The following is a 27,592-nucleotide window of genomic DNA, read 5'->3' as shown; positions in this document are numbered from 1 at the left end:
AGGGAGCTTGCGAATCTTACCCCCTGCCTGCTCAGCCTGCTCAGCCTTCGCAGCGGTTCGAGCGTCTAGTCAAGGACAATTGTACGACGATGTATATCTGTGTCATCCTTTGTGACTCCATACGAACAAGAGGGAAACTCTGCCTTGTTACGATTCTCGCGAGACGTCGTTGACACAGTTAGCACGGCCAGTCTCTCGCGGTCGTGTGTCAGTGCTGCGGCCGTAAATCGCGTTCTCTGCGAAGGTGCGTATTCTTCTGAATGAGTGGCTCGCCATCCTGCAGCAGTGCCATCTATCAAACCTTCGTGGCATCCGGCTAAGAATACATCGGGTCTACGGCATAGCGCACTCGACCGCTGCTCAATCGCTCCTCCGTTTGCACGCGCTGCCAGGGACGTGACATCCTCAGAGAAGCGAGTCTTATCCTGCAACGGGGTTGATGGATAGGCAGAGGCCGAAGCGGCTTCTCAGAAATGAGGGGTGAGCCGGGGCAGACAACGGATGGGCTTACAAAGATGTCAGGCGGACATGGACAGAAACTAACTAGGACCGGCAAATGGGAAGATACGCCGACTGTAGGAGACTGATCCGTGTTTAGTGACGGAGACGTACACAAGCATACTTGCTGGCAATGTGGCTTCCGTTTCGGAAGGCCACAGACAATGGGAAACCCAGGAAGAGTAAACCCTACCCTTTTGTGGAAAAGAAGGGCGCAATGCTGTGTTTCGAGGGTGGCAAGGCGTACAGGTGAGGCGGAACAGTAGCAGAAGAGGAGAAAAGACCGAATAGATATCGACGACACGTCCCCCATGATTTGTGCGCGACTTACAGAAAACCACTTGCAGATGACACGGATGTTTTCCTTTCTTGTGGCTTAAGGCTGCGTCAAAAGCTTTTTCGGCTCTGTAGCTGCCGCGTATGCGCTGGTATAGGGTGGAGACACCTAGCAACCAGGTCATCCGCGCGTATGTGCCTCCATTCATGCGGTCGTGACCATCGACCTCTTCGCCACTTCTAACTGCGCCCACCGCAACTCGCTAGCATCAAAGGGATATGCAGGAGTAACTCCCCTGGTGCTCGTCCGTGCCAGTAAATATATATATATATATATACATACACTGTATACGTAGAGAGTGTATGTATGCATCTAATGACTAGCTTTTGGACGCAGTGGGTGCTAGAACCGCGGAAGTTTTGCTTGCGCACGCGTGAGTTGACGACTATCAACGGGGTGTTTTCGGCCTTAAGATACTTGAAAAGAAACACGCCGTTGTCTGAGTAGATAAACGCGTGTGGCGGCAGAGGCCGGGCGGGCATCCGCTCCGCGGAGTGGAGAGGGAATTTACGTCCGCGAACAGCAGAGAACGAGGACAGGTGGAGGGTGAACCGAAACAGCAGCCGGACCAGAAAAGGCAACCATGGAGACGGAGAATAAGGGCTGACTGGAAATTCGTGTCTTGACTATTTTCGCTTGTAAGTGTAGGACAAGACCAGGTAGCTGCATGTGCCTCGTCGATTGTCTCTCCGCCCCGTTGCGGCTTGCAACGTTCTGGTCTCTCCAAGCATTCGTAGCACTCTGCTGACGGTCTTTGGTTCCTCTTGCCTCCCGTATCACCTTTTTGCCCGCATTCCGCTCTCCTTTTTTTTCACTCGTGTTCCTCTTCTTCTCTCTTCCCGTCGTTCTCCGAGCACCCCCACCCGCCCAACACTCTCGCCCTCTGCTGCCTCATCTCTGCCACCGATGCCTCATCGTGGCTGTAAATGGCGGCTTCTCGGAGCCACCTGGCTGCCGTTGCCACAAAGGCGAAAAAATTTGACTTCAGTGGACAGGGACCTAGAGAGTTGGCGCATGTTGGCGACTCGCCGTCTTTCACTGTCCTTCGGAAACTCTGTCGAACTCGCCAAGGCCTGGACAGGCTCCTTGCATCCTACCGCGCGACTCAGCCTGCCTCTTTGCCTCAGCCCTCTTCCGCTGCATCTTTCCACGACCCCTCGCTGGGGAGTGCCGATTCCTTCAGATATCCCGGCAGGGAAACTCTTATCTGCTCGCCCGACGCACTCGCCGTCGTCGCGCATGCTCTCTGTCGCACTCAACTGAGCCAACAGTCTCCACCCTCCCCCAACGCAGTTGGCTCACACTCATCGTCTTATCTGCTAAAACGAGCGAAGCTTCTTCGAGGAAGTGTAGAGGCCGCAAATGAGAAAAGAGCAGGATGGACTAAACGCAGCTCGAACGCAGATGCCGGCAAGGACTCGCGCGCGGACCTCTCTGCTCTTCGGCGTTGCCAATCGTCATCGTCTTGGACTGCTTCCTCTCATGCGTCCTCTTCTTCATCTACCTCACGCTCGCCTGCCTCGCCGTGCTCTCTGCCGTCTTCCTGCCCCCCCCACTTTTCGTCGAACTCCTCTCTCCCGGCGTACGGGTTACCTGCTGCGCCTGACTCGAATACAGCTAAACCCGAGACCAGCTCCGGCCGCAAGGGAGCAAGAGGGGGGAACTCGATTGCCATCGAAGGCGAGTGTGGCAGCAACGACAGTGATGTGCTAGCGACCAGCATTCAGCACTTGCGAGGCTTCTTCCACTCCCCGCCGACGGCCTTCTTGTCGCCTTTAGCGTCGCACTTCCTCGTAGACCAGGCCCTCAGGCTCATCGGGAAGGACGCTGGAAGCGAGCGGGAGACGCAGCGCCGTTCTGCGGCTCCCTCTTCACCGTCAGCGCCCCCTGTATGCCCTGTTGAGCCTCACAGCCCCAGTGACGCGCAGAGTCCGCTGTGGCCTCCCCGAAGTACGTTCACTTCGTTCTCACCAGCAAACTACTCCTTCATTCTCTTCTCGCTGTCGTTTTCCGCCTCGCATTGCCTCAGCAGTGAGGCCGCTCTCCGTCTTCTGCATCCCCTTCCTACTCTGCTGCCTCACTTCTCGCTCCTCGATGTGTCTCAAGCGGTCTCCTTTCTCTCCCAGCTTCCTCGTCTCGTGCAGCAGAAGCTCCCAAGACGCACGACAGAGCCTCCGCTGGTGGTGGCTCGCGGCCTTCGGAACCAACCAGTCTACAGGGTTGCATTTTCTCCTGGAGGACCAATTACAACAGTTTCGTTGTCTCGTGCTGTATCCCTACCTGCTCCGACTGCCTCCGCTGGATCTCGCTCGCTCTGTAAAACCCGCGACAAGCCTTCGTCTTTGAGCGCACCTCCGCCGGCTCCGTCGAGCCCTCCGCGCTTGCCGCCGCCAGGGGCTGGGGCTTCCGTGGCTTGTCTTGTGGAAGTCGCAGAGCACGCCCCGGTCACTTTAGACGGCCTGTTGTCTCTCTTGGCGTCGCGGCTCTCTCCGGGGGTTTCCGCGACTGCATGTTCGCCTCTGCTTCCGTTCGACCCGGAGGCTCCACACGTGCCGATTGACGCCGTGAAGCACCTCGCTCTGATTCTGTCTGCGTTTTCCAACCGCCACTACGCTCTCGCACCCACACTGCTTTCTCATTGTCTCACGTCTCTTTTCCGAGATGCTGCGGACGCCCCTCCGCGAATCTGGCAGCCGAGACGCTTGACGTCAGCTCCGAAGTCGGGGCGCACTCAGCGATGTGAACAGGGGGGACGACGAGAAGGAGAAACTACAGACAGGCCGCGCAGCCCCGCACAGAGCGAGTCAGACGGTCACAATGCAGAAGCCTCTCGCAGCACAGGAAGTCCCACGAAGGACAGCCGTTCTTCTTCTGGACTGTGGAGCTCCCTTGCAGGAGCTGAATGCGAAGGGAGGCAGGATGCTGTGAACTCAGCCGCAGAGGGCCTAGTGGTGTCCGCCCCCTCAGCGGCCTCGCAGAATGCTGCGAAGCAGCCTTCGATTCTGTTCGGGAACCCATGGCAACTTGCAGAAGACGCGCTTTCTTTCCCAGTAGCTGCAAAGTTCTTCCTCGCCTTCGCGACGCAGTGTCTGTTTCAAGTCCATGCAACGCTTTTGCAGGAATGCGGAACGAATTACCACGTGGACGCCGCGCGGCGTGGCTCTGCCTGTCTTAGATCTTCAGTGTCGTCGTCTCCTACAGTGTCCTCCTCATCGGCGTCCGTTTTCCACTCGCCTGCTTCTTCCGCCTCTCTTCAGCGGCCCGTTTTTTTCTCTCCGTCACTCTCGCCTCTGTCTAGCCCTTCGCCTGCCGATAGTCCTGCGAGCGGGTCTCCGCTAGGCTCTGAAGCACCAACGGGCTTTTCTGCGAGCCGTTCTCGTCCTTTCTCTACGCCTCGAGCTGCTGGTTGTGCGCTTGCTGAGAGCGTAGCGGCTGGCATTGCTGCCTCATTAGCTCTGTCCTCCGAGGAGCGGCACGGGTTTCTTTTTTCCCGAGTTGGCACGATCGAGCTGAGCGAAACTCACAAGGCGGAAGGCAGACGCACTGCTCTCCAGGCGGAGGCACTAATGCGCTTCCTACTGGTCGCATCTGCAGATCCTGCGGATGGCGAAGCTATCGCGGACTGTCTCGATGCAGTGGCGACTTTGGACGTAGCCGTCAGGCTGATTCAGCTTTCCTTGAATTCAGCTAACCAGAAATTATGTCCTGCGTCACACCTCGCGGCGTATGCTACCTTCCATCCTCGGGCTCCGGGTCCGGTGGGTTCACCTTCGTCTTTCGCACATTCGCGCGTGTCAACTGTTTCTTCGTCTGTCTCGTCATCGTCGCTGACGTCTTCCCTCTCCCCTTCCGCTCCGTCCGCCCTTCCGATCTCCAGCTTTTTCGCCCCTCCACTGCCGTCTGCCGCTCCCTCATCCCCTTTGCCAGGCTCAGTTTCCTTCCCCTCGTCCACACGCAGCTTCCCCGACTGCTCGCCAGACGACATGCGGCACATCGCTTGCCTTGGAGCTGAAGCAGAAGCCTCTTTCGAGGGGAAAGCGGAGGCAAAGCAGCCGGAACTGCCAGCCGACGGAGAACTGGGAAAGGCCCGGTGGGTCGCGGCTGTCTGTCAGAAACTCGCGCAGGCAGGTGATATGTTGAGCAAGCAGGGGCGACCTCACCGACGGAAATGTCACAGCATGAGACAGGAAAAAGGGGGTATGGGCGGCGGCTCCGCGTCTTCACCCGCGACAGGTGGGTGTTCTCCGGCGCGCCCCTGCCCTGCTGGGGTTGCATCTGCTGGCACATCCCCGCTTGCTTCCTCCTTCACCTCGCCTCGTGTGGCTCCTCGATTGCCTCTGCAGTCTGCGCCCGAGGTCGCTTGCCACCGCTGGCCCCCTCACTGTTTCCTCCCCTTCCTGCGAGGCCGCTGGCAACTGCGCCTGGACACGAAGCCGTTGCTTCTCTGCTCGCTTCTACGCGCTTGGGCGGAAGACCCCAACTGGTCGACTTCCGCACTCTTCCATCTTGTCTTCGAGGCTTCTTCACTTGCAACTCCTGCCGTTTCTCTTGGGGACACTGGGCTCCGTGGGGCGACTCGGCTGTGCGAGATGCGTTCCGTAGCCTCTGGGTGTGAAAGTCTGGAGACACAAATGCCAGCCGCCGCGCCTGAGGGCGCAGACAGACAGACGCGGCGTGGCGATGCGAAGACGCTGGAGGCACAACAAGCGCCACACGGCCGGAAGTGCAGCCGCACTGGCGAAGCAGGGCTCGAGAATGAGATCTTGCGTGTGCAGACAATACAGACGCCGTCGGCGAATCAGACTGACGAAAAAAACACAGTCGAGCAGACAAATGTAGGGCGAGCTCTGGACGCCGATTCGTACCTCAGCAATACAAGCGGTGGTATGCGAAGCGGTGCATTTTTCGCGCTTCTGAATGCCATTAAGGACCGCTTGCCGGCCGCGAATACGGAAGACAACGAGGCTTGCGGGAAGCCCAGACAACGTGACATGGCGAAAAGGGAAGGCAACAATAAATATGGTACCCCAGCGAGGAAATCAAGCCAGAAATGTCCCGACAGAGAGAGGAATAACGACCTTTCTGTTGGAATCGAAGAACGCGCCGAGTCTATTGAAACTCCGGACAAGGCTCTGGAGGCCGACTCTTCTTCCGCGTTGTCTCCCGTACTCCTTGCCTCGCCTTCGGCTGCCCTTCCACCTTCCGATCAGTCTCAGCTTTCATCTAACTCTTGGAGCCCTTTGTCTTCATATCCTCGTCCCTCGTTTGTTCTGTCCTTCTCTGCCGACGAACGAAGTCGGCGACCGGAAGGAACATTCCTTCCTGCAGAGGTGGGTGCTCTTCTCGTCAGCGTAGTTTCTACTCGTTTCACCTTTAGTGACTTCCACAGTTTAGCGCCTTCGTCTTCTGTCTCTCCGCCCACCTCGCCTCTGTCGTCGTCTTCTTCCCTCTCTCCGCTTTCATCTGTCGCGTCTTTCTCCTCTTCACCAACGAACGCCCTCCGGGAGCAAAGAGGAACGTGCCCTTTTCCGCCAGCGTGCGCTCGCAAGGTGCTGACTGAACTGATAAAGACCGACGTCCCGCTCTACGTTGTCGAGCAAGCAGCCAGCTCGCTGGTACACTCAGTGCTCTCAAGCATTTACCGCGTTCTGAGTCTCCTCCGCCAACGGGAGCTCGCTGACCTTCGGTGAGCCTCTTTGGTTTCGAATTTACACATCGTTTTCATGCGTTCCAGGCTAATGCATGCTTCCGGAGCGCCGCCACAGTTTGTTGTGTAGCTATACAAGGACCGACGAATGAGCTATAATATTTAGACGCCGACGCCGACGTGGATCTCTGCCCTCAGTGCACGGAGGATGAAGGCGCACTCGTTTTTTTCGTCTCGGCCGTGCTCTCCTAGTATCCTCGTACGATTCAAAACGTTTGCCTCTCGTGTCACCTGTGCATTTCGTTCCGCAGCCTTGCCTTGCTCTCTTGGTGCCACATCGGACTGCTGTGGCACAGTCCGCTTCTTCGTGTCACACCTGCCGCCACTTCGTCGCCCCCCGCAGACTCTCGTTCCCCCGCCTCCTCTCCTTTCCGGTATTTCTCGCTCCCAGCCGTTCGCACATGCCACCGTCTCGTCTCACGGACTTTTTCGCCATCGTCCCTACCTTCGTCGTCGCGGCGGAAGGACTGGAATGGTCTTCTGGATGTATCTCCGTCTCCTATTGAGGCGTCTGTCCGGTCAGAGATCCTCGCGACGCTTTCTCAAATTCTTACCGGCTCAGGATCCGCTGACGCTTCCGCATCTTCTATGCCACTTTCAAGCTCGCCATCAGGCGTCAGTCGGTCTCGAGTCTCGCCACGGTGCTTCTCCGCCCACAATGTGGATAATGAAGCTCCGGGCGAGTGCTGCAGCCGCGCAGGCCTGTCTGCTTTGGCTTCGTGTCGTCGTGATTCCGCCGCGAGCCTGCGCAGTTGTTTATGCGGCGCTCTGACTCCCCCTCTTCCAGTTTCTCTTCTTCTTTCCGCATCATGCTGCTGGTCCTCTGCACATATGCTGGGCAAAACGTCTGGGGCTTGAAATCGAGAACAGCATGCGGCTGAAGACGCTGTGGATTGCTGCAGTGTACGTGATGCACGGTCTGATCTAGGTCATGCAGTGCGTCCGCACAAGGTGTGTTGGGGAACCTCGGGTGATGACATCAAGACTTTTCTCTTGTCGCATTCCAGCGTTGAACATCTTGTTAATCTTTTTTTCCTGCTCGAGATCATGCTTTTGGAGCGCTGTCATGGGGTCATCCACGCTGATGGCAGCTCGCCTCGCGATCCAGACGCTGTTGAGTCTCGCGGCGGAAAGCTGGTCTGTCTCTTTCAAGCGCTGTAGGCAGGCGCCAGGCAGCGTAGAAACAGTACATGTGGCTGGCATGACTGAACTACCGCGCAGAACCTCTGATGTGCTCAACACTCCTAGAAATGTAGCTCCGCGATGGGAAGACAGTACAACGCAAAATTCCCTTCACAGCACCTGCAGACAGCCTACGGTATACCCTCCCTCAATTGCGTTCGTATGCTGAGTCGGCCTCAACAGTCAACGTGTGTCCTGCATTGTGTCCCTGCCTTCCTCCCCCTTTGTGTGAGCTCTCCTTTGAAAAGCCGACAGATGAGGGGCACATTCACAACACAGGTGCGTACTGCGACAACGCTCACAATGCTCCTTTCACGTTCAGCCTTCCTGGAATGGATGCGCTCGCAGCCAACCAATAAGCAGGGATCCGGCAGCCGGTGAAGCACCTCTGCTCGTCCCGGCGGATGTACGAACAAAGAGCACACGACGATGCAAAACAGTCTCAGCTTGCGACAACGTGGACGGTTAAGTCATCTTTGTTGTAGTGGCGCGTTTCCTTTTTACCCTTGTGAGAACACCTGTAAGAAGAAAACTGCCCACATGTGATGCGGTAGAGTGAAGCCTTATACGGAGCAGAAGAAGTGGTGCTGCCTGCAGTGGATGCGAGCTGAAACAAGTAACAGCGGCGACTCTTAGAGGTAGCGAACTAATGGAGCGTACATCCCTAGAAATCTGATTTTGTAACCGGGTCTCCGCCCCCGCCCCCCCGCCCCCCCGCTCGCCTCCCCGCCGCGCCCTCCATCCTTCTGCGTTACGGAAGAGGATGTTTTGTACAGAGGAAACGATGTGAGACAGGCAAGGGATCTGACAGTTTTCCGCCGTTCTGTCTCAACAGACCGTGCCCACCACGCGCCCGTTGGGCCTGCGTCGTTGCCAATACTCTCTCGCTACCCTCTGAAGTTCTCGTAAATCTACCATGTTCAGCAAGTCCATAGCCACGTAGGCCGGCTGCCAGCAATGGCATTTGCCGCCTCACGGACGTTCCCGTCCCCTGTATTCCCTTCCGTCGGTCGGCGTCCTCCGTAGAACACGAGGGCAGCGGAGGGGCGGGGTCTGTCAAGCGTCTGCGAGGTTCCACAGTTGCGCACAGTACACGCAGCGGTTCACGGGTATTTTCCCTCGATTTGGGAAGCTTTCGGAGGAAAGATTCCCCGGTAGGATCTACCGTGCTGCTGTCCTGCAGTGACATATCTGTAAGCGCCAGAAAAAGCAAGGTGTGCCATTCTTTCTTCTCTGACTGGGCTCGCTACATGCGCTGTTTCTACGGCGCAGCAGCCGCGATCATCTCAACCGGTGGGGCTGGCTGCGGTTCCAGGAGTCATTTTAGCCACTTCCGAAAAACCGTTTTCGCTCACTCCCCAATTAGAGCAAGCAACTGACTCAGATCTTGCTTCGTTTGTCAGGAGTTCGATACCTCTGGAGCGAGAAGCTTCTCTCTCTAGAGATAACCAGTGTCCCATTCAAGTTTGCAGCACAGCACTAGCTGATGGTTGGGTTGTTCGCGACGACTGAGCAGCGTAGCGGTCAATTTTGTCACCGGCTTCGTTTTTTTTTTTTTTTCGGACGACAACTCATCGAGTCCGGATCTATTAGCTTCTCGTAGCAGCTTATCCTTCTGGTATAGAGTTTTATGCGGCGCCAACTTCTAGCGTATGTTCAATTTGTGACTACGAGTTGGAGAAGCCGGTAGGGGCATGTGTCTCTTCTCCATATCGGCAACCGCGCGCCCACCAGCTCTTCTACCTGTCGACAACGGACATTGAGCTCCCATTTTTTTCTTACTTTTGTGCGCCATATCGCGTCATCAAAGAAGGTTCAATTCGTCTCTGTCGTACGAAATAACCGCCGTGGGGAATCATACCCTCTATCGATGAGCTGGCGCAAACGGCGCGCCTGGCGTCTACCCTATCTATCGACGCACAACGCCCTGTCGGAGCCTTTCCGCCCACTAGAGAGGCAGAACATTTGGGCCCGTTGCGTTTATATGCGTCCTCTAGTGGTGAGTAGCCACTCCGAGGGAATGCAAATAGTCGTTTTGCCGCTTGCCTGTACCGCTAGGGGGCGCCGAAGTGCCGCAGGCCCGTGTGAAGTCTCGGGTTTGTATCTGCTGGCTCCATCGCGTGCTTCCCTCGGCTGTTTATGAATAAGTCTGCAGGGGATGGCGCTCGCATCGCAGGAGGCCGCCGGACGGTTTCGGCCTCGGGTGTCTTGTTTGCCTTTCCATTAGCGTGAGCGCTCCGGAGACGGCAGCAATATTTTCCATCGTTGTCTTCCTGTTGTGGTCGCCTTCCCTTCGACCGTTTGCATGACACTAACGGTACATCTTCACGATCCTTTCTGCTACTCCGAGCAAAGATGTGCCGCCAACGTGGGACCGTGACTCGCGCCTTGTCCTGTCCTCTGGTGCCGCTCGCCTTCCTGTCATTCGCCTTCTTGTGCAGGGCGACGCTGCGCACAACGGGTTCTGGGTTCGCCCGTCGCCTCGAGGCCTCGTCTGATGGAAGCCACGAGGGGAGGCCTGACTCTCCAGGAGACGCCGCGATCGACAACGGCTTCCTCGTGGGTCGTCAGCCGCAGCTCGCAGACCGCGCGAAGGCGGGAGTAGAGCCGCAGCGCGGTTCCCGTGATGCTGTTGAAAAGGGCTGCGATGGTGGGACGTGTAGCCCTCTCAGTTTCGTCGAGGACGGTGTTTTTGACGTCATCAATCCGCACATCGAGGGGAACGAAAGAGATGAACTCAGCTGGCGGGCGCACCACCAGGTGGAGGGTGTAGCTGAGGAGGGCAGCGCGACAGAACCGGCAGAATCGAAGACGCAAGGGGATGAGGGAGGAGGGCCTACGACACAGGATCGAACAGGGGAGGCGCCCGCGGCGGGTGGCGGCGTATCAGAGGGAAAAGTAACGGAAGGAGAGAGACACAGACGCGGCGAAGGAGCGCAAACAGCGCTAGAACCCGAAAGAGCGATCGAAGAGGAATCCGCACCTTTCGCGGGGCGTAGAGCACAACCGAGCGGAGCAGAACGCCTCGCAGAGGGTGGAGAGGCAAAGCACGTCGACCAAGTGAGGAACCCGTGGGCGCTTGTCGATCAACTGCCACCACCCTCATCTCCGGAGGGTGACTACGACGAACATGAAGACGAGAACGATCCTGACGGAGGCGACTACTTAGACGGTGTCGGCGACGGAGAGGACGGAGCTTCCAAGCCCACTCATCGATCGGGTGCGGAGGCTGACGATGGAGACGCTGGTGCGTCAGACGGGGACGGCGGCGTGCGAGAGGCAGACGAAGTCGATGGACGAAGACGGCGCAGGCGCGGAAGGACGAAGCCCGTAGCAGGCGACGACGCGGGGCTCCCGTATACGGGTTCTGATCCTTCTGAAGTGGTAAGAGGCGAAGAGGTGTCTCCCCCAGTGTCCGGGGGTGCATCTGAGCCAGCAGATGAGAGACAAGGTCGGAGCGAGGAAAGCCTTCCTGCCTCTGCCCCGTGTCCGCCTTGGTCTCCCTATCCCTGCCATGTGTTGTCGCCCGCACCCCTCTCGCGGCCTGAATCTCCGTCGTCTACGGAGCTGCCCGCTACTGCTTCCCCAAAGTCCGCGTCTGGCGCCGCCGCCGAAGTCTCTCCACGCCTCCAGGCGAGGAAGGCGTCGAACGATGGGTACTGGTCTGGACCCGGCGTGTTCGTTGGAACAGCCATCACCGTCAACGCGCGATACGTGGCCTCCCAAACAGTGGAGGGAAACGGAGTCCATCTTGCTTACGACGATCAGGCATTTCCTCCCAAGCAGGTGCTTCGCAAGGTCGCGCTGAAGAACACGTCCGGCCGCACAATCAAGGTCTTTGTGCGCACAACCAGCGCGACTTTCACGCCCGCCCGCCGCCGCGTATTTAACCCCCCCGCGCGTTTCGCGACTCCCGGCAAGTCCCTCTCGGACTGGTGGCTTCCTCGAAGCTTTGCCACGGCGAAGGATTCCGTCAGCTCGCTTGCCGAGGTCCTCTTCGGCACCGCCAGCGTCGGCAGGAGTGAACGACAGGAAGAGCCGGCGGGGAGCAGGAGCCCCCCCGAACTGACGTCCATCCGAAATATGCTCAAACACTATAAACGGTTCAAGAGAAAAAACCCTGGACAACCTGGTCAGAACTCGACTTGCGCATGCGGCTGTATCCGCTCTCCCAGTCGGCGCACATGCGTCCTGCGTGTGTGCGGCGGGACTCACATCCATGCAGGCATTCCCGCAGTTTGTATTGTGTGATTTACGTCGTCCAGGGACGGCGGCACCCGCCGAGCGTGTGAAACAGGAAGAATTTCCCGTGAACACGACTTGCCTGCAATCACACTGCCGGATGAGTGTTTGACCGCGTGAGGGACATGAGCCTAAAGTTCCAGTGAAGCGTACGGCACGGCGGAACGCGCTGCGCACACTCTAAGCGTATCGAAGGAGTGGAGGGCAGGTCGAGCGCCGGTCTGTGCTGCAGGCGGACTCGCGTGTGTTTTGCTAGCCATACATGCATAGACGGTAACAAGACGTAGTTTCGGCGTGCAGGTCGTCGGTGTGCGCATCTGCCCACGCAGTTAAGCGCGCGTACGGCCTGATTTCCTCGTGTGAGGCGTCTTCGCCGGTTTTCGCGGAGGCCGCGCAGCTGCACGCGCCACAGCGCCGTGGCTTGAAGTATGTGGCGATTTTCATTGGTGGCGTGGAGTGCTTTTTTCTTCCTCGTTTTCCAGGCGAGCTGGTCATCGACGTCTGCAAGGAGAGAGTGGACGAGGCGCATTCCTCTTCACCTGATTCCGTGCCAGATGCTCCTGCTCCTGCTTCCGCGCTCCAGTCCAGCGACGGGGCTGTAGACCCGTCTGCGCCGCCTTCTCCCGAGGTCTCAGCAACGCCTGACGCTTCCTCCGCGTCCGCTTCTGTCCCCCCGTCTGCCGCTGCGGGACAGAGTAGTCACAGCGACAGTACAGGAGTTGACGCTACCGGAGATTCCGGTTCGTCCCCTTCGAAGGGTGCTCAAAACAAAAACGGCGGGAAAAGGCGACGGAGAAGGAAGCGGAAGGGGAGATCAAGGAGAAGGACAAAACACCGCGTCACAGATGTCCACAGCGTCCTGCAAACGGAAGAGGGAACAGATCTCGTGGGAAAAATTCGTGCCAGTATGACGCAACTTTTCGGCACTCCGTCGACCGCGGTCCAGATGCTCGTTAGCACATGCCACATTGTCGTGGCCCTGCCAGCAGGTAGGCGGGGGGGCGAACAGCGAGAAGTGACCGTCTGTGTGTGTCTATGATGGTGGGAGTGTCTGTTTATCCAGGGAGACCGACAAGTAGGCAGTCATACGCATCGTTGAAAAGTGGCTCGGTGTTCCGTTGCAGTTAGAGTTGGAAAGAAGAAATGCCCTGTTGGACGCTCGGCCTCGAGTCAGCTCCGTGAGTTGTATGGCTCGGCTCTTCGTGACTCAGGGCCAGTTTGCACACGTCTTATCTGTTGCGCGTGTTTGGTGGGGATCGCTTCTTTTTTCTAGAAGGTGTGACCAGAGCGAAACTTCAAGAGTTACTCGAGACGATCCAGGATACCTTCGGCAACAATATCGAACAGTGGTCCTTCTCCGAGATGGTGAGGATGGATCTTTACTGAGCTTGTTGCCTCACTTCTGGGGACGCAGGGATAGTTGGCGTGAATCACGGAAGTACCGGGACGCGCAGGCTGAGTGCGGGGGAGGCTCACTAGGTTTAGACGCGGTCCCCCGCCCGCGAGGCGGAGAGAGGATCGGATAAATCGTGTCCTCTTTGCGCGGCGATGATCCTATCTTACGCACTCCGGATGACAAGTTGGAAGCGCAAGCGATCGTACACGCATATGCCTCTGTACAACTGCAGGCTAACGTGTGGCACGAGCACTGCATCCGCAAATATGCGCTTCTTTCCAGTGTCGCGGTGAGAGAAGTCACTTGCATGTTACTTTAATCTGCCAATTGCTGCTGGACTTCTTTTCAGGTCAAATTGCGGAGCATAGTTCCCGACGCAGACGCGCGGCCTCGCGACAAGCTGATAGAGAAAATGCAGACGCTAGGAGCAAACAACTCGTCGCGCCGAATGGCGAAGGCGAATGAGGTCCATGGCTTATCAATGAGTAAGGATGCTTTGCAGAATGAGTCAGACCCGAGGGACGAGGCTGTTGTTGCGGATTCATGCCCTTGGTGGGCATGTAGAGACAGCATATGGATACATTCCTGCATGGATGGGTACCGAAATCGAGCACGGATTCAGAGAGAAATTGCGGATAGACGTGTCGGAGCCTACATAGTTGTGAACGCGTTAGCACTGCAGATTTTCTGCAGGCGAGTGCTGTGTGAATGTTGGTAGTTACCTCATGTAGCAGTGACTGTGGCGCATGCCCTGCCCTGTGTAGAGCGTGTCGGCGGTCAAGACTAGCCAGATATTTGGGTTCGCTGGCGCTGCAGCGCACAACACGATTCAGAACGCGTGTCCTAAAGGCGTTTACAGTCCGTACGGTACCCTGCGTGCCTCCAAGTAAACGGTGGACTCGCTTTTTTGTTTTCTCTTGCAGACCAAGTCAGCAAGAGGGAAACACCATTTGAGGGGACCATGCCCACTGACCCTGCGCTGACGTCGAAACTCTACGGCATGTACATGGTTAACGCGACAAGTGCGTGGATGCATGGCGAATCAGGCGCCGAGACGGTGGTAGGTGACTCGCACACGCGCTGAGCTGCGCAAGCGGAGTGCAGAAACACAAGAAAACTAGGTTTCCGGAACCGCGAGGGTCGCCGCCTCGTGTCTGCCTGCGGCTGCTGGGGCCCAAGCTCGTCTGAGACGCCCACGGGGCGCGCGAGCAAGGCCGGATGGCGAGAGTTCCCCGCAAGTGTGTTGATAACCAAACTCTCGCACGCCACGAGGCGCTCTGATAGCCCGAAGGAGAGTAAAAGCGGCTACCCGTTTGCAGGCCTAGTCGACCGCGTGCATGGGAAAATAGGCAGGCGACAGGCAAATATCCGGGGGAAGCCACTGCGACCTCTGAGCAGCGAGCAGGAGAGCCGCCGCAAAAGTAGCGCTTCAGACGGGTGAGTCAGGCAGAAAGCTTTCAGGCGTACACGTTGTATCCGCGCTTTCAAGACTGCACGGTGCGTCGGCGGGACGTCCCTTGTGCGTATTTGCAGGTAGCCGTCATCGATTCAGGGGTCAGTCAGCACTCGGATCTGGATTGCAACTTTTGGCAAAATCCGTTAGAAGAGCAAGACGGACGAGATGACGATGGTACGCACGAGAAGGAAGGGCAAGTGGTCTGTGCTTACTCTTCATCCGTGCTCGTTGCCTCATTCACTCTGCGTCGTGCTGCTATTCTGCTATTCTGCGTTGTGCATCCCTGGAGATGTACCTAGACGTGTATGTGCCCCCATGTATATATCCCTTTCTGGTGGAATACATACATATACATTATAGATTTGCTCGGTGAGGAGCCAAGTCATTCAAGCTTCAAAACAAAGGGAAGACCACGCATTGCATGCTTAGCTTTTTACCGAGCGCTCGTGGTGTCTTCTTAACTCCTCATCGGTTCTAGAACGGCGACGAGGTTGCCTGGACGGTTCATTTGCACATCACACGCGCGATGACGTGTTTCTGCGTGCTTTCACAGGCAACGGTTTAGTTGACGATCATCGTGGCTATGACTTCCAAGACAACAAGCCTGAGCCAGAGGATAGAAACGGGCACGGCACACATGTTGCGGGTATGTGATTGTCATTAGCGCGTGCACATCTGCCGCTCTTTCGTGAATCTCTACTCGCTTCTCGATGCTGCGGCCTATCCTTGAGCGTGGCTGTCAGTCTCATCTCTGCGTGCTTGCGCACTATTGGCTGCGTATGGGGGCTTGGTATGCGTGGCTCTCAGTGTGATGTGGGCTGCGCCACCCGTCGAATCTTTCTTGGCGCGTCTTCCTGTCGCGTCTGACCATCATCCCGGCGTTTTTTTAACACACTGGCAACAAATTAGCGGGGCCCGATATCGTACCTCATCTAGTGTTTCGAGGACACAGACTCATGCACGCGTCTATTTCGGGATTTCTCGCTGTCGACGTGAAGTTGCATGGTTTAATGACGCCTGTTTACGCTGAACCCTCGAAGTGACTCGCCTTACACATTCCGCCGTGTTCCCTCGCCGAGCCGGAGAGAGGTGTGGTGCTTGTTTTGGCGCTGTTTTGGCGTGTAATGTGCAAATGTTTCAGTTCGTGGAATGTGGCTGTGCTTTTCCCTTTACCAGGAATCGTTGGAGCGTGCGCGGATGGAGAAGGCATCGTCGGTGCGGCGCCGAACACCAAGATCATGGCTCTTCGATTCATGGACTCGGACGGCCGAGTACGTTTTGCTGCAAATGGGGGGTGGTCGCTGGCAGCCCCTTCCCTCTCTTTTGGTCTCAGTACGGAAGACTCACACAGATACACGCATATTCAAATAAACTTTTGTCGGAATTTACCAGTTTGTCGCTTAAGGAGGATGCGTGAGTGGACGAGCACAAAAGATCGAGAAAGGGTTCGTGTGCATTTGCAGGCGCTTGCGCAAGGAGTCAACTCTTCTCTCGTATGCGTGCACGCATAAGTTTCTGCGTCGGAGCTCAGGGGCCCGCCCGTGCGTCCCAACTTCTTCGTGAGCGTTTGTGCCTCGCGCATCCACTTTGTGCCGTTCCTGTCCCGTCAATGTGCATTTTTTCCCGCGTCTCAGCGCAGGTCTCCCCTGTCGTTGCGTTCCGAGTTGTCCTGTGATAGACCGCTATCTAGTATCTCCCATGGACTCCACATCGCGTTGGTGTACCATAGTGAGCAGCACTATGCCACTATTTCCCTTTTTCAGCGTGTCGTCTCCGCACGACATCCAGGGACGCGGGGGCTTTTTGTGTTTTGGCGCAGTGATGTGTCTTTGTTGTCCGGTGTCCGCCCGCCGTTTCAGGGGTCGATGGCGAACAGTATTCGGGCGCTGAGCTACGCAATCGAACATGGCGTCCATGTTATCAACAATAGCTGGGGAGGCGGCCAGGCGACTTCCGTCTTGAGACGTGTCGTGCAGCTCAGCGCAGTCGCTCGCAACGGCAAGGGCATTCTGCTTGTCAACGCTGCGGGCAATGAATTAACGAACAACGATATGGTGCCTTCGTACCCTTGCAACTGGGACCAAGAAAACACCATCAGGTAACCAACTGAGACGCGCCACAGGCTCACGGCGATCTGTGACGAGCCAATAATAATTAGGCCAGCCGTAGTGATGCATCATGGGCCTCCGCTCCAGTGTCACATTCTTTCTATGGGGGCTTTCATATATATATCTATATCTATCTATCTATATCTATCTATCTGTATGTATCTATCTATCTATATCTATCTAACTGTATCTATCTATCTGTATCTATCTATCTATATCTATCTATGTATACCTATCTATCTAACTATATCTATCTATATGTATATATATCTATCTATATATCTATATCTGTATCTATATCTGTATCTATATCTATATCTATCTATATCTATCTATCTATTGACGGGGGTCTGCGGCGTGCCCGTGTTTCCGTTCGCGTACGCGCCATATATATATATATATATATATGCATGCAGATGTACATGTCGGGGATACCGTCTGTGCTCCTCGTTCTCGACGTAGATGTGCACCATCCGCCCTGAACCTATGCGTCTGGCTTCAGTTTATTGCACACGCTCTTCTGTCGCTTTGTCGAGGCTATTCTTATCCGGAGTTATGCTTGTTCATGGGTGTGCCGTCTTGACTTCATCTTTGCGTAGCGACGGGTCGTGAGTGGAGGCGAGTTTGACTTTAAACGCGCTTCCGCGTGAGCCATGGATTCGTTTCGTCCTTCACGCGATGCTCACTCTGCGATGTCCTTTCCGCAGTGTGGCGGCAGTCGATATGGACGGCAACTTGGCGAACTTCAGCAACTACGGGCAGCACTCTGTTGACCTGGGGGCGCCTGGTGTCAAAATTTACTCAACCACGCCAGGAAACTCGTATGAGCATATGTCGGGCACTTCGATGGCTGCTCCACACGTCTCAGGTGCGTCCCACACCTGACTCCGAGGGCTCACTCGGCGGCTCCGCGATCGGTGTATCCCCCCTGCCCCGCCTCCCCCAGTGTCCCCGGTGCCTGGCTGACCATCGCAGCGAGACAGCGTTGGCCGTGCGCGACGAAGAGTTTGCTTGTCGTCAGGCGTTATCGTGTCGCCGTGCTGCGGTCGTGCGTCTACCTTGCGCTCCTCTGCTCTGACGGCGGCTTCTCCGTACTGTTGTCCTCCTCAGCTACTGCGGCTCTCGTGTTTGGCGCGTTCCACAAAAACGGGTATGACGCGCCCGCGTCCGAAGTGAAGGATATCATCCGCCTCACGGCCACGCACGTCCCACAACTCGCGGCTGTCACGCGTTGGAGCAGCATTCCGCACGCCCGTGACGCCGTGTTGGTAAGTGTGGCAGCCACAGACACGTGCCGAGCGTTTGCAGGAGATACGATGCACTCCCGGGGCCACACGGACATATATATACACCGTACACATATGGTATAACGTCGTAATTGCCCGCTCCGCCTAGACGGCGTTGTAGTGGGGCGTACTAGGCACTGAGGTGGGAGCGACAGCCGTGCTGCCTGTCAACGCTCAAGCGCTCCAACCCTGTCCAGAGGCTTGTGACATCGGAATGGGTACGCAGCGTATTCAGGCGACAGCGCCAGCGAAGGGCTCGGGTGGGCGGAGAGTAACCTCGCTTCAGGGAAGCGGGACTGCCGCACGCAAGCGGCGGATACGAGGTGGAGACTGTGGAACGGAAAATCGTCAAAGCAAGGCGACGACGAGGGCGAGCGGAGTCGCCTCGTGGCGGCGAACCGGCGCCACAGCGTGTTCTGGAGGAGATCTCGTGTTGGTGTGGTTTTTTGAATTTCCACCACGGACGCTGATGCGGAGAGCCCTGCCTTCGACCGGCCCGGCGCAGGCCCAGCCGCAGTTCAGTCGCGCGCTGGTGGCGGCGTAGCGCAGATCCCAGGGAATTCTCCGTGGATGATGTGCCTGTGTTGCGTCTGGTTCTGCTCAGATGGCGAGAATGGGAGGGATGTTCGCACAGGCGCACTGCGAAGATATGATCTTCGAGCTGGATCCTGGCCAGACTCACGTCATCGATCTCCTTCTGATGGGCTATCGCCCTGGAACCTTTACGTAAGCTGCGTAGGCTCGTCTTCAGCAGCAGAGCTCTCTGGCGGGGGGGGAGGGGAGGGATGTGGTATTGCTTGCCGTCTCGCGGGTTTCAGAGGAAGTGTGGTGTTTCCTGGGCGATAGACTCGCTGCCGGTTCACTGGTATGGAGTTATGTGGGCGCGGTATCACTCGAACGGTGGCGGCAGAGGGGACTCTTGTGACGTAATAGCGACGAATTCGTAAAGAAGTGCTTTTTAGAAAGTGATATACATGGCGCCCGCCTTTATGTGCGTTTTGTCTTGCCGAATCGTGAAGCGCTGCTCGTGGGGCCTGCATTGTGAAGATGGGAGCCCCGCGCGTAATTGCAGCCGCCTTCGCTGCGTTGCTGCATTGGAACGCTGCAAACAGAGACGGGCGGCGTGTCACTGTCGCTCGTTCTGCAGGGCGAAGTTAACGTTCGACGTCTTCAGCCAGGAAGGAGACGTGCTGGACCAAGTCAAAGTCCCCATGACCCTCTTTGTTTCCAAGTCGCCTGGCCAGAACTCGCCGAGCGACTCAGAAGCCGCGTCAGCTTTCTCCGACCTTATTACGAACTTACCGGCGCATCCGTCTGAAGGCTTCGAAGAGCTCTGTCGCGTGCAGTCAAAGATGAGCAATGAGCGTAAGCCCGCGGAGAAACCACCTTCAAAGTTGACTGGGTGTGGGGCTCTGCGGATATCTGCGGGTCACGGAAGTTTTGCCGAGTCTGTTTTGCATGGAGTCACGCCAAAGACGGACGTAGCAACCGTTTTCACGTTCCGTTCTTTTTCCCGCGTGCCGCCCCTTCGAGCGGACACTACGCCTTTTGCATACTCTGGTTCCAGTCCTCCGGTCTGCTCCACACCTTCCTCACTTCAGCGGCCGCACCTTACCAATTGACATCAACAGCATCGCGATATGCGGTGTTGCCAATTTTTGTGTTGAGACGCGCTGTGTGGCTGTTTTCTTCTCAGAGGGCATGTCGATCATGATGATCGTCGGCATCTGTCTCGGTGTGGTAGCTGCCGTTGCAGCACTGATTTTAGTTTGGCTGTTCTGCACAAAGAGGTACGTTTTCTTTTGTCCTTTTCGGGCATTGTCTGAGAAGGCAGCGTGCATGCTCAACGCAGCACATATCTCAAAGCCCGTTCGGTTCTCCCAGATGTGCTTGACAGGTTCCAGGAGACATGGGTTTGAGTTTCGATGCGTGATCCAGTTTTCATTTCTCGTCCTTGCAACATGACTTGGGTTTTGGGGGGTCTGCGTTCGAACAATTTACGGCATGCGAATTTACATCTGCGCCAGTCTGCACGCGGCCGATAGCAGCCAAGATCACCCCGTTTTCTCCGTATTCGCGTTGAAGCCTCCTGTTTGGCGTGCCGAGTGAGTTCGACGTTGGTGGTCTGTCGCTTTCCGGCCGAGGATACGGGCGAACGGCACTCGCGTGTGTGTATCCAGAAGAATAAAGCGCGGCATGACGGCTGGAGATATCTGGGACGGCTGCGGTGGTGCCTTGTGTCGGTCGGCGGGCGAGCCATTCATCGGATGCGGCCATGGTGGATTTCTCACCCTTCCGGCACTCAAACCCGCGCCGCCATTTCACAGCGAAGGCGTGCGTCACGTTGGCTACCATGGTGAAGGAATTTCCGATCGCGCGTGCATGCTGTGTCTTCTCATCACCGCCTGAACATGTGCACCGTCTGTCCTTTCTATGGAAACTTTCGTTGTGCTTGACAGAAAAGAGCGCCCTCGACGACACGAGGCGAAGGCTGAACCGCGCCAGAGAAGCCGGTCCCCGCGAGGAGCTCGCGAGCAAAACTGGGCAGGTGGCTACGTACCTGGGAGGGAGCTGCACTTCCGGCCGTCGGAGACGCTTCTGCATTTTGCGGGTTTAGATGGAGCTCAGAGCCCCGAAGCGCTGCCGGAAGGGCGTCGGTAAGAAGTAGCTGCAAGAACCACGGAGCGAAGCTCGTGAAGAGAAGGTAGAGTCAGTCGCGCGGAAGGGGACCGCGGATACGCGCTGAGACTGGGCACGCAGGCTGTTGGCGAAAAGGAACGGTTTCAGACGGCAGCTGTGGTGACCGAGGCGAACAAAATATCGTCAAGGCTGGGATTGGGGGGGGGGGACGGGGGCCGAAGGGGGGGGGAGCGGAAGGTTGAGGAAAGGACAGCGGGGGCGTTTCTGGCCCGTGTTCTGCATTCAGAGTCCCCGGGGCCTGTATGAGCAGCCCAACGCGGGACACGCTGCGTGCCTACCTCTACACTCACTGTGTAACATTCTCCGGTTGTGAGGTGATAATAGGGGTCGCATGGGAGCCAAGCGAGCGGCGGGCGAGTAGCAGGAGGGCAGAAGAAAGGATGCGAGGATCAGCAGTCGGAGCTCCGCGCGAGCGGAAGTGCATGGGCAGAAAATAAGAGCGTATGAGCAGCAAGCGGGTCGCCACATGAGTTTTTCAACTTTAGGTCTGCCTTCATCCGTGGCTCGTTCTGGGAGGAAAGAGAAGCGGAAGCAGAGGACTCGCTTCACACCTCTGTTTTTCCCCTCTTGGACTCACTGTTGGGACGGCTGAGGGAAACTCGATCGTCTTGCACGAGCAAAGCGGAGAAGACAGCGCCACCAGAGACATGGCTGCCGTAAGCGGACGAGGTTCTCTTTCCTGTGGGTCTGCCAAGTTGCCCGCAAGTACCCCCAGTCAAGCAGAGTCCCCCGAGCTCAGTTGAGGGGTGGGCAGGGGGGGACCAACATCAGACGGTACCGGTCGGAAGCCTGTTTCGGGCAATAGTTGCCTTCAGGTCAGAGGACGACTGCATGCTTTCGCATGTGCTGGCGTGCCAGCAGGCCAGAACTTCTGCGAGTCGTGTTGTGTTATTGTCTGCTGCCGAGATTCCGCACCTACTTTGCTCAAGAGATGCAGAACCCTATGGGTGCGGGAGGGCCGCATGTACGCCCGTCTGAACTCCTGTGTCGCCGATCAACGCCTCTCTCTTAGTCTGTCGTTGACCAGGTCATCTTGGTCGTGCGTTGCCCGATGGAGATTTTGAGAGTGCTAATGAAAAGGGAGAGGTCCTCGACTGGAGGGACACCATCCTGGAACGAATGTCGCCAGAACGCGCCAGACTACTTTCCCGCACACGGGAAATGGGACTCAGCGTGGTGACGGCACAACGCACTCTAGAATCCGAAGCCGTTCTCGGCTTCGCGGAGAGGCTCCTCGGGAGTGCAGTGAATCCCTCTGCAGGGGCACTCTATTGTTCAGATGCAGTCCTCACGCTTGATCCGGGGTGTGCCGCCACGTTCTGCCTGAGCGAGCAGGCATACTTGTTTGCCCTTTGGGAGAACGCATATATAGAGGGCGTCATTACCCTTTAAAGAACGGATCTGTGTACTTCTTATGCAGCGCTCTTCGCGCGTGAGCCTCGCTGGGCGCTGGGTAATGGTGAAGTCATTTCAGTATCACCGGATTCGAGCCATTCACCTCGGCGTGGGCTGGACGTGGTGCAGACGCTATTGAAGTCAACATTTTGCGCTTTCCGGTTCTTTCTTGAGTCATGCTTTTATGAATGTCGTTGCACGCCTGAGAGTGGGAAGATTCGCGTATTTTGTCCGCGCGGCGTGGTAAGCGGCTGTCTGGCACCCACGCGGTGTTCCAGTTTTTTTTTTTTTTCAGAGACGGCGTTTTGCCAGTCTGCATGATTACGTCTGTCTGCACTCCTTGCTGCCTCAATTCAATTTCGCGCACTTTTTCGCCTAGCACTCCATATGGTGTGCGGGTTACGAAAGTCACGGCGGTTGAGAGTGCGCTTCGACGAGCTTTGGAGTCAGAGTTCTTCCGGACGATGTGATCGGTATGCCGTAAGAATCTTGAGGCTTAGGCCTTGCTCCCAGGATATACATGTCACTGACACTGCAGCACGAAGTGCATCACGTGTGTAGTGCATCCGCTGCATATCGTGTTGTGTATGGCCACTTTTTTTTATTCGCATCTGTCCCATGACGCTGCGGACGTCTCGTTTTTAAGAACTGAGAAACTCCTTGTTCGAGGGTGTGTCTTTTCAGAGTCGTTCACATTCCCGTCGCTCAACCTGGAAGCAATATTAGGGGGAGCCCGCCCCGATGTACGCCCCGGAGCCCTGAGAAGGCCGCGATAGCGCAGGTGCAGGGTATGTAGTTGCTAGAGCAAACAAATGTGCCCGTCGCCACGCTTGCCGGCGAAAGGGAACGAGCCTTGCGAGACCCCGTAGGGCGCATGGTGCGCGCTTTACCTCGGGAGCGTCTCGACACAGAAATACGGGCCTCCGCGAAGAAACCAGCTCTCGGCAAGCAAATTTTCCAGGAAGCACCCACTGGAAGAGTGGCAGCTATGCGCTGTCGAGAGCTGTGCAGAGCCGGTGATGCGAAGGAAAGGCGTGCCTGGCTCCATTTGAGCGGTCTGTCGCTCTGTGATCCATCCGTTCATGGGACAGACTCACGAAATAGTGGCCTTCGCGCCTTCGGTAAAACGGAATGTCACACGCAGAGACAGACTAGAGTTCGAGAAGTCCCACCCTGAAACTGGTGGGTCAGCCATTGGCTTTCAAGAGATTCCCACATCGTCGCCGCAGACAAAGAGATTTACGGGTCATGTGCCAAACTGCGCCCTTCAGACGCGAGAGACTCAACACCGGGACGAAGTCCTGTAGTATCACACGCGTGCACCAACTTCTGGCTTTGAAGGGGATCAGCCTCATCATATGGAGGGGTTGCTACGCTGAATTACTTTCGCCCCCTGGTATTCCGCTGGCGGCACCCAGAGTGCGCACAACTTTTCAGAGCGCTGGTCACTTCGCTTCGCTTCTTCTTCGGAGTCGAGGACCCCAATTCTTCGGATGGTTTGCCGACGCTTCACCTTCCTCACGTGTCTCACGCTGCAGGCAGCGTGTCTGCTTTCCCGCGACCCTCTCTCTGTCCGTGCCGCAGTCACTCTCCCGCTCCAACACATAGGGTACACACGCGGCGTCAACCCTAAACCCTAAACCCTCCCGCGCACAGAGGAGGACGGGGCACATTCACCTCTCGCGACCACCGAGTTATCTCGCCATCGCCAGGTGCATTTTGAGGCTGGCGACTTCCCGTTGCAGAGAGCGCGTTTGGCTCTCGAGAATCTCCAGTCTCCTCTGGTGCGACCGACCTGTGAATGCGACAGTTTCGGGGTCGAGTCTCCGTCTCTTGCTAGCACCGACGGCGAACCCGCTGTGCCCCGCCTGGCTGTCGCTGTCGAAGCCTTTATGCGCATCAAACGGACTGTGACTGGACAGTACAGGCGCGTGGTTTCCGGGGATGTCCGCTCTCCTTCTCCGATGGAGGCGGATCTCAGGAAGGGCGAGGCGCTTCAAGCTTCTGCGGACTTCGTGCGCTTCTCCAGCTCCGCAGTCTTCTGGCGTGTGCGGCTGGTTTGTTCGGAGGCGCGCGCGCTCGACCGGGCGAGTCCACTCTGGCGCGTCTCGCGGGCAGAACGAAGAAGCTGGAGTAGTCGGGAAAAAAGACAGACTGGGCGCGAACCGACTCTGCGTTTGGCGCGGTGAGCACGCGGCAGTGTCGCTTGTCCACTGAGCTGCGAGTTCGCATTCAGACCAGTTCTGTGGCGCCGAGGCGCACGGCGGGTGTGGCACTCGGAGGTTGCTTGCTGAGATTTCGTTGTCGCTCACAGGCGGCCGCAGGAGAGAGAGATGGGCAGGCATGCGTGAGCTTACGCGCTGTTTCTCGTTTTGTGTTTCCGCCAAGAGACGACAGAACTCTTCAACCGCTTCGTCTGGCGAGCGATGACGCGCCCAATCCCTCACACATCTCTGCGTGCCGCGGTGCACCTGAGGCGTTGCTGCGTCCCTGTCGAGTGCAAGAGGCCGCCAGGGGCAGGGCGATGCAGTGTCGAGATCCCCTTCGACATCTCCTCGTTGATGCGAAGAAGGAAAAGGATGGCGGGGACCCTTGGCGCGCACAAACTGACGCAGCAAACTCGTGGACAAATAGGAAAGGCCTGGAGGGGGCGACGAGGCGCCCGCAGGCCGTTTCGGGGCAACCGCAATCTGAAACTCTGGGGATCCCCAATGGTAGACGAATGACGGCGGCGCCTCCTCGGTGCCTGATGATGGACGTAGGGCAGCGGGGAAAGAAGGCCAGACAAAGGGCGACTCGGCTGAGTGCGACGATGGCAAGCCGTCGTCCCAAAGTATCTCCACTTGTTTTCCGCTCGGTCGCTGCCGCTCCCTGTGAAGAATGCAATTACGGTCGCCTTCGCGAGCACCAGAGGCGCGGGGCCTTACAGCTTCAAAGATGTTACCAGCGTTCGCCGGAGCCGATGGAATCGGCGAATGACAAGAACTGCTTGCGCTCAGGTGAGAAAGCGCGCGATCGTTGCACGCTGCCGGCGCGTCTTCTGTCTCCGTTTCAGGCACGAGGGTGACGCACTCTTGGACTTTCCGCCACAGTGTGCAAGCAGACCGATAAGTTTGTTCCAATTCTTTCTCTTTGTCAAGGAGATCAGCGGCGCGGCCCCGCTCAGAGTGTATTCTCACAAGCTCATCTGCTGGTCCCCATCTCCCGTCTAAGGAGACGCTGTCTCTCATCGCTTCTTCGCGCGCGCAGCGCCAAGCAGTTCCGCATGTAAGGTCTGAGGCGCGCCCGAGACTCTCTCGACAGTGCTTGCCTTCTTTCGCGCGCGCCTGGATGGATCCCAGTTGTGGACTTCCATTCGAAAGTCGTTCTTCACTGCAGGCCTCGAACCTGTCTATCAGCCTGACCTCTGGCGAGATGCGAGCCGTGAGAGTTGTGTCCTCCGGCTCCGCTTCTCTATCCAGGAACGCGTGAGCACCGGCAGCTGCATGGAGGCATTCCCTCTGGGGTCGGAGGGCAGGCCTGCTCTCACGGTTGTCTGGGCTCTCTTCTGGCGCCGCAGCGAGGCGTTCCCTCACCCCCTCTCTCAAGGGGGAAGCGGCAGGTTCGTCCCCACGCCGTCTCGTCCGACCTCCGCCGGCGCGTGCGTCTAGACTGGGCGGGCACGTGGAGCCGCTTTGAGTCGAACTCAGAGACGACGAGGAGAACGACGAGGAAATGGGAAGCGGCTGAGAGCTAGAACTGGATTTCGTCGCCTCGCCCGCACATCGGGAAGCGTGTTCCTGAGCAATCTGGCACGCGTTGTCGAAGACGCCTACCAGGTGGGCGACAGCCCAGAGCTGCTCGACTCCCAGGCGAGGAAAACGCGTCACTTCGAAGCCGTGCTCCCGCAAACGAGGGCCCCAGAACGCGCGGTCCAGCCGATACTTTCGCCGCACCAGACGAAGAAGCTTTTGCCGCCCCAGTTTCCCCAGCGGCAAGCTAAACCCCTTGGACCAGACGTAGCCAGAGCCGGGGCGAGCCCTTTGGCTTGTCGAGGCACATTCACCGGCGCCGCCTTCCGCGGACGGAGATGGGGAAGAGGAAATGGACAGCACTGCAGGCTGGGGCGACCAAGACCGAGGCCAGGCGCACCTCCGGGGGGAGTCACGCCGCGAGTCGGCGCGCTCCTTGGGCGGTGACTGAGAGCGCGAAGGAACAGAGGACGGCGGCACGCCTGGTGAGACCGTAGGCTGCGCCTCCGCCTGAACTGAAGGCTGTCTCGACAAACGGGGGAGCGAAACGGCACACACGGAAAACGAGGGACGTGCGACAGCCGAACGCTCTCCCGACGCGGCTCCTGAAGCCTCTGGGCCTGGTGGCGCCGCCGCGAGCCTCGGAGACTCGAACGGCATCCAGGCGTCGGGATCCATCGGACTATCCGCCTCGGGCGCGAGACGGGTAGCCTGTTGCGTCCAGCTACGTCGCGTGGTTCTGTCTTCTGCCACGAGTTCAGCTGCGTCTCCATTGACTTCCCCTGTTTTCTGGTTGCCTTTTAGGTAAACTTTGCCCTGCTGTGGCTGTTGGTCGCTTTCACTTTCTGCTGGAGAGAAATGAAACACAAGGCCTGAAGCCCTGGAGGACGTGCCCGTGGCGACGGCTTGAACAGCTGCTTCCAGCTCCTCGACTGAGAGGGCTAAACCTCTCAGCTCGGAGACAGTCATGGCGTGGTGTTCGGTCTCGGCGGGTCTCTGGCTCTCGCTGCTTCCGGCGCGGCTTTCGTCTTTGTTGCATAGTTTTTTCTCTCTGTTTCGGTCTCGGCTCCAAGGCATTTCCGTGCGGGGTAAGCGTCTCCCAGCAACACTAATTCTCTTCGCGCTCTCTTTTCCTCGCCGGTGAAGAAGCTGACTTAAGGCGATTAGCGATTCACCCCGATCGGCGTATCCTGGGCTCTCCAAGACAGGAACCTCCGTCTCGAGGCCGTCAACAGACCAACCTGGCGAGCCCAGGCGCTCAGCCCCGCCGCGTAGGTGTTCCTTCAGAGCCCTCGTCTCGCTAGCACGGATTCCCCTCCTCGTGCCAGCCTCGCTGGGGATACTTTCGCTCGTGTCTCGAGGATCGAAGGCTTCTCCGTGGCCTTCTTCGTCGCCTCTGGAGCGCGCTGCAGGGGATCGTGTCGGCGACGCCGGACTCTGTGGACGAGGGATGACCGAACTCAGCGCCAGACTCTCCGTCACGACCGTCGCCGAATCAGCTGTAGACCAGGCATGCACTCCTGGGCTCTTCTCTTCTCCTTGTCCCATCTCCAT

General features: G+C 57.5%; 3 protein-coding genes across 3 annotated transcripts; 2 read left to right on the top strand and 1 right to left on the bottom strand.

Moving 5' to 3' along the window:
• Nucleotides 1-1,761: 1,761 nt before the first annotated feature.
• On the top strand, nucleotides 1,762-7,703 carry BESB_075330 (uncharacterized protein; the record flags this gene model as incomplete). Its single annotated transcript, XM_029365906.1, has 2 exons — nucleotides 1,762-6,521; nucleotides 7,550-7,703. The coding sequence occupies 2 exons, from the start codon at nucleotides 1,762-1,764 to the stop codon at nucleotides 7,701-7,703; spliced, it is 4,914 nt and encodes a 1,637-aa protein (XP_029218390.1).
• Nucleotides 7,704-10,079: 2,376 nt separating this feature from the next.
• BESB_075320 (subtilisin SUB2) lies at nucleotides 10,080-21,273 on the top strand (the record flags this gene model as incomplete). Its single annotated transcript, XM_029365905.1, has 16 exons — nucleotides 10,080-11,856; nucleotides 12,449-12,955; nucleotides 13,240-13,331; nucleotides 13,712-13,847; nucleotides 14,286-14,426; nucleotides 14,900-14,992; nucleotides 15,372-15,464; nucleotides 15,995-16,089; nucleotides 16,678-16,916; nucleotides 17,634-17,794; nucleotides 18,037-18,194; nucleotides 18,817-18,938; nucleotides 19,360-19,577; nucleotides 19,909-20,002; nucleotides 20,672-20,869; nucleotides 21,237-21,273. 16 exons carry the CDS (start codon nucleotides 10,080-10,082, stop codon nucleotides 21,271-21,273), a joined length of 4,161 nt encoding a protein of 1,386 aa, XP_029218389.1.
• A 2,728-nt stretch (nucleotides 21,274-24,001) lies between these two features.
• BESB_075310 (uncharacterized protein) lies at nucleotides 24,002-27,592 on the bottom strand (the record flags this gene model as incomplete). The annotated part of the gene is made up of 1 exon (XM_029365904.1): nucleotides 24,002-27,592. One exon carries the CDS (start codon nucleotides 27,590-27,592, stop codon nucleotides 24,002-24,004), a length of 3,591 nt encoding a protein of 1,196 aa, XP_029218388.1.

Source organism: Besnoitia besnoiti (genome assembly GCF_002563875.1).
Source record: "Besnoitia besnoiti strain Bb-Ger1 chromosome Unknown contig00007, whole genome shotgun sequence".
Lineage (NCBI taxonomy): Eukaryota > Apicomplexa > Conoidasida > Eucoccidiorida > Sarcocystidae > Besnoitia > Besnoitia besnoiti.
The sequence above is the reverse complement of the archived record's forward strand: the minus strand, read 5'-3'. Positions and strand labels throughout refer to the sequence as shown.